The 6,000-nt window shown below is 40.2% G+C and overlaps 1 protein-coding gene across 1 annotated transcript in view; it reads right to left on the bottom strand.

Annotated features, from left to right (window-relative positions):
• Nucleotides 1-341: 341 nt before the first annotated feature.
• Nucleotides 342-6,000, bottom strand: part of PDPN (podoplanin) — a 31,162-nt gene continuing 25,503 nt past the window's right edge. Inside the window, exons 3-6 of the mRNA XM_008059550.2 lie at nucleotides 5,611-5,740; nucleotides 2,415-2,453; nucleotides 1,879-1,990; nucleotides 342-805 (exon numbers count right to left, since the gene is read on the bottom strand). Of these exons, the coding sequence (XP_008057741.1) occupies nucleotides 799-805; nucleotides 1,879-1,990; nucleotides 2,415-2,453; nucleotides 5,611-5,740 (288 nt within the window). The 3' untranslated portion in view covers nucleotides 342-798. The remainder of the gene's footprint in view (nucleotides 806-1,878; nucleotides 1,991-2,414; nucleotides 2,454-5,610; nucleotides 5,741-6,000) is intronic.

Here is a 6,000-nt window from a genome sequence, read left to right as displayed (position 1 = left end):
AAAAGAGAAGGCTGCCTCCTTAGCTCTGGGCTCCCAATCATCTGAGGGAAGTGGAGGGGGCAGGTAGGAGCAGACCTTTGAGTCATCAAGTCATTGCTGGAGGATTTCGGTAATACAAGCCTAGAGGCTGCCTGATGGCCTTGTTGTGAAAAGCAAAGTGTCTTCTCCAAAGGACAGACTTCCTACTTATGATCTAAAATGGATGCCTTTGGAATGATTTATCTGAGCCAGCTAAAGGCAGTTGCACATGACGTTTAGATTTTCTACTTGATTATTCACACCAGAGCAGGCTTTAAAAAATAGACCAAACTAGATTGGAATGTATACATTTCAACAGATCAGCAATTGCAAAATGCCGGTGTCACGTACTGACGTAGCACTGGATCCAAGGACTCCATGGATATAAATATTTTCAGATTCCTTTGCCTCTTAACAATAACAGAGAGTGGTCAGAATGAAGACACATGATTACAGCTTCTAACATCGATTGCCTGGTATTGTCTTACTTACAAATCAGTTTTCATAGTCTTTGCTCCATTTTCTATGCATTTGGTCTTTTAATTTATCTTTTATAAAATTTACATTTAAAACATCTTAATTAAAAGGCAAATGCTTAGAGGAGCCAAGTCTGGTGAACCGTCTTTTCCTTCAGTGACTTTTGGCAAGTGGAGGATCACCATGGATTTTGAGGGGGAGGCGGGCGAACATTCCATGGGTCATCTTCTCCCACAAGATCAGGGATGGGGGAAAGCCAGAAACTCTTTTTAAAGTGTATGGACAGTAGGCACAACCAGCTCTTTAGGGCCTGTGAAAACAAAGGGTGACTGTCATTTCTTTTACTGGCATCACGCATACTAACCCCGTGAGTCACGGTTCCTATTGTCCTTTTTCCAAAGTCTTCCAGTGCTGGCATCTGGTGCTCTCCTCTCCCTGCCTCATTCCTCCTCTCTGTCTAGTCCTCACATTCAGGGTCAGATTCTAAACACGTTCAAACACGCTGAATCTTCATCATAGTCAGTTCTGTCCCTCACCCACCTCCAAATTGTGCACCATTGTTCTTTCCTCTCTCCCATCACGTATCTCCCCAACAGAAATAAGACAACGTGTTTCTCTGGCCATGAATTTGAATTATTAAGGAAGCTTCATGAGAGAGGATTTCTTCTCCTCATAACTATAGTCAAATCTAGGCGCACATGACCGCATTGTGGGTGTGTGGGGGTGGGGGACAGAAAAGGAAGGAGGAATCTATGAAAAAGATGCTGGGGGTGATGGCTCATACCTGTCATCCCAGCATTTTAGGAGGCAAAGATGAGAGGACTGCCTAAGTCCAGGGTTCAAGACCAGCCCGGGCAACTTGGCAAGATGTCATCTCTATCAAAAAAATTAGTTGGGAGTGGTGGCACATGCCTGTGGTTTCAGCTACTTGGAAGGCTGAGGCAGAAGGATCACCTGAGCCCGGCAGGTCGAGGCTGCGGTGGCTGTGAGTGAGCCTCAAAAAGGAAAAAGAGAACCCATCGCCAGTGGAATTCCTCATCAGAATGGGGTCCTGGGTCTGTGACAGGTGCTTTTCCAGAGAGCACCTACCTCTGATGGTTGGAGGCAGGTGAACAGGCATCACATTAAAACTTGGTTTGGGCTTTCTTTCAAGTTCAGTTAGTTGGAAAATTAAGACAAGAGATCAAATTTGGTCAGATCTCAACAGAAGTCAACTTGAGAGTCATCTCTGTCTCTGCTCACAGTGTTCTTGCGGGGAAACTTGGAAGTAAGGAGCTTTTGAACATGACCTTTACATTAGAGATTTCTATTAGTTGAAAGGTTTGAGTTCTAGACGTGCCTGCCTTCATTTACTTATCATGTGGGTGTCAGTTATTTACTTACGAGAACCTTCCGGACATTTTTCGCATAACCACAATGATGATCCCACCAATGAAGCCAATGGCTAGTAAGACCCCAACTATAATTCCAACCAGGGTCACTGTCGCCAAACCATCTGAATGAGAAGAGAAAAAAAGCATGAGCCCCGGAGAAAAAACACACCTGTAATAAAACATGCCATCTATAAACAAAGCCTTTGCCCTACTGTACATAGCAAATAAAGCTCTATGTTGTTTCTCCCTTATTCATTGGAAGCTTACTTACACGAGGAGAAACTTTGGGCTCTTCTAATACCATCTTATCAATGGAAAGATTTCTTGGTTTTAGGACGTATCAAACCTAACACTAATACTGGCTTCACTGTAAATTTTGATAGTGTTTGCCTATAGGTATTAAACTTGCCCCTATTTTCACTCTTAGTAGACGTGCCTGCCCTTGTAGACTGCAATCAAAGAAGTTATGAAATTCATCTCAAAGATTTGGTTCAAAGAAAAACTTTAACGCCAGTAGGAATATTTTAATACCAAAATCTAGCCTACCTTTCTCAATTGTTGTTTGTGTCTCTCCACCCACTTTCTCTGTAAAGAGAGAGAGAGATGTAATGATATGGAATGATTAGGATTTAATAGTTGTAATTTAACAACTGGCAAAAGATGAATTTACTGTAAGTGGAAAGTAGCAAAACATAAGCAAAGAGGACAATTTCTTAAATAAATTGGATCAGGGGATTTTTAAAGCAAGTTCTGACCTGATATTGTCTCTGTAACAGTTACTATTAAATTTATGTACACTTTACACCTACTATGGGTTCATAGTATATTTGTGTGCAATATTCTTTTCTCAACCAATTTAGAAAGCAGAGTCAAGGAAACTGAGTCATAGAGATCTTAAATAATCAGTCAAAACTTTCAGAGGTTAAGGTAGCAAAAGAATTCAGAGCTGTGGAGTCTTAGTCAAATGCCAAGATCACAGAAAACTTGCAGACTGGGATGAGGTCTATTGCTCATTGAGACTAATACTCTAATTTATTCTCTAGTTTATAGGAAAATATGACTAAGACTGTGATTTGTCTTGTGATATATATTCCCTGCTTCTTATTTTGTAGCAAAATCCAGATTTTTCAAGGCAGCAATATGCCCAGCTAAGTTTTATAAGCAAATACATCCTTTGTGCTTTTGTCACTGTTATTTTAGAGTTCTATTGGCAGTCAAACCTAGTCCAATAGTTATGCTGTGAATATTCTACACTGTGAGTTTCTTCCAGATAGTTTCTTCCAGGAGTCCTTAACTCCTCTGGGTGGTAGCTGTTTACCTAGTTTGCAGATGGAGAAAAAGTCAAGATGCCTTGATTTCATGGGAAACTGAAAAAGAGTGAATCAGTCCCTTCCCTAGAATCTTGGTTCACAACCTATAAAATATCTTCAATATCAGATAGCTTTCCTAACTGAAGGTAAAACTAGCCAACCATCATCTAAAAGATGCCTACTATACTTTATGGTTGGGGGGTTTGAAATAAAACATACCCTTTGTACTATGACTGTCTTCAAAATAAGATACCTCTTCAGGATGGCCCCAGGGTATGAGGGCCACAAGCCAGCACTCCCTGCATGGGGTGAGCCCATGGCTCTGGAGAATTTATTCAGAGCAACTCAAGCTGACTATACTACCCCACCATAGAAAATGGTTGGGATTGTCAGGTTTGAGCCTTCCTAGAACTAAAGTGTCATTGATTCAGCTCCCCAAATGACATCCATGGAAGACAACTACTAGCAGAGACAAGTCAATCATTTGTTTATCACCTCCTAACATAGTGACTAAGGACTCCAGGCTCATAACACACTGTTATTGCCAAAGACAACATAGGTTAAAAAATATATTACCAAGAATAAAGTTCCTGGAAGATTTGTTACTAAAAAAATAGAGCTTATTAGTCCTATATTCCCCTGCTCCTCCCAAATTACACTGACTGTGAACATGAGCATGCATCATACTTGCAGCCATCATCATACTTGGGCGTTTCATGAGAAAGTTGGACATCGGATGTCCTCACAAAATTATGTCTTAAAAACCAAGTGCTTGTAATGACATTTCAACTCACATATGAAAACATCTTGGCATAATGATATATAAAGTGAGAATGTGCCCTAAATCATAATTTTTGTGACAGGATGAGGCAGGGGACAGAAGAGACAGTTATTTCTCAAGCAACTGAGGATTTCTTTTATAAGGAATAGAAGAGCTGTGTCCCAGTATGATAGAATACTCAATGTGGAAGACTCCATTTTCTGCTGCTAGTTTGCTAATTAGTTGTCAATCCATATTACAAATAAACAATTCTTCTAAAAAACTTGGAAATGCTTTCCACTGATCATTTATATTGGTTAACTCTATTTGGTTTGCTCACCGTTAGGTTTTTTTTTTAACTATGGTAAAATATATATAGCATAAAATTTACTAAATTAACCATTTTTAAGTGTACATTTCACTGTTATTAATTACATTCATATTGCTGTATAACCATCACCACCATCCACCTCCAGAACTTTTTTCATCTTGCAAAGCTGAATTCTATACCTGTTAAATACCAACTCCTCATTCTTTGTTTCTCCTAGTCCCTGGCAACCACCACTCTACTTTGTAATGTCCCCATGAATTTGGCTACTCTAAGTACCTCATATGAATGGAATCATACAGTATATGCCTTTTTGTGATTAGCTTATTTCACATAGCATAATATCCTTCTTTTTTTTTTTTTCTGAGTCAGAGTCTCGCTCTGTTGCCCAGGTTGCAGTGCAGTGGCACACTCACGGCCACCACCAATCCTCGATCTCCTGGGCTCAAGCAATCCTGCTACCTCAACCTTCCAAGTAGCTAGAACTTAAAGGTGCGTGCCACCATGCCCAGCTAATTTTTAAATTTATTGTAGAGACGAGACCTCACCAAGTTGCCCAGGGTGGTCTCAAACCCCTGGACTCAGGCAATCCTCTTGCCTCTGCCTCCCAAAGTGCTAGGATTACAGGCATGAGCCACCATACTCGGTCCTCATAATACCCTTCATTTTTAATGTTCACTAATAATGTATCATGTGTCTGCAATTCCTTCCTTTTTAAGGCTGAATAATATTCCATGGAATGGATATATCAAATTTTGCTTATCCATCCATCTTTTTATCCATCCATCTATCCATGGTTACTTCCGTATTTTAGCTATTGTGAATAATGCTGCTATGAACATGAGGGTACAAATATAAAACATTTTGGGGGGAGGGGTGGATGCAGTGACTCACACCTGTAACCTGAGCACTTTGAGAGGCCAAGGTGGGAGGACTGTTTGAACCTAGGAGTTTATGTTCAGCCTGGGCAATATAGCAAGACCTCATCTCTACAAAAAAATTTTTTTAAATTTGCTGGGCATGGTGGCACGCATCTGTAGTCCTAGGTACTTGTGAGGATGAGGTAGAAGGATCACCTGAGCCTAGGAAATCGAGGCTGTGGTGAGCTGTGATCTTGCCACTGTACCCCAGCCTGGGCAACAGAATGATACCCTTACTCAAAAAAAAAAAAAAAAAAAAAAAAAAAAAAAATCAAATTCTGAACCTCTCACATAAAGCTTGGTTGGGAATTCACTCTTGGATTCCAATATGTCCCCTATTGATTATTATATTTGTTCATGGACTTTTGGAATGTACTGTATGTTAAAGTAGATCTAAGCCCATTGGGCTGACTGGTTTTCTTACCCATGGAGTGACTAGTTGCTACGTCTGAAGCTGTGGTACTCTGACTTCCTTCCTGGGCATGGACTGTGCTTTCTGGGGTTGGCCGATCCTCAGGGGGAACATCTGTTACACTCTTGGTGCTTGTTGCCACCTATTGAAGAAGTAAACAAGGAAAAAAAAACAAAGTCTAATCTTTTAACATATATGCTCTGTCTTATAATAGAAAAAAGATGTAATGTGGCAAAAATGTATCAAATATACAATGGCATAAATTGAAAGTGTAAACAAGAAAACAAACAGAAACAGGGACTTGAGGAGATGTTTGTGAACACATGTTCATAGTAGAATTACTCACAGCAGCTAAAAGTAGCTGCTACCCAAGTGTCCATGGACAGAGGAATGGACAAACAA

Source organism: Carlito syrichta, unplaced genomic scaffold (genome assembly GCF_000164805.1).
Source record: "Carlito syrichta isolate Samal-C Ts95f unplaced genomic scaffold, Tarsius_syrichta-2.0.1 Scaffold91568, whole genome shotgun sequence".
In the NCBI taxonomy this organism is placed as follows: Eukaryota; Metazoa; Chordata; class Mammalia; order Primates; family Tarsiidae; genus Carlito; species Carlito syrichta.
This window is presented reverse-complemented; position numbering and strand designations above follow the sequence as displayed.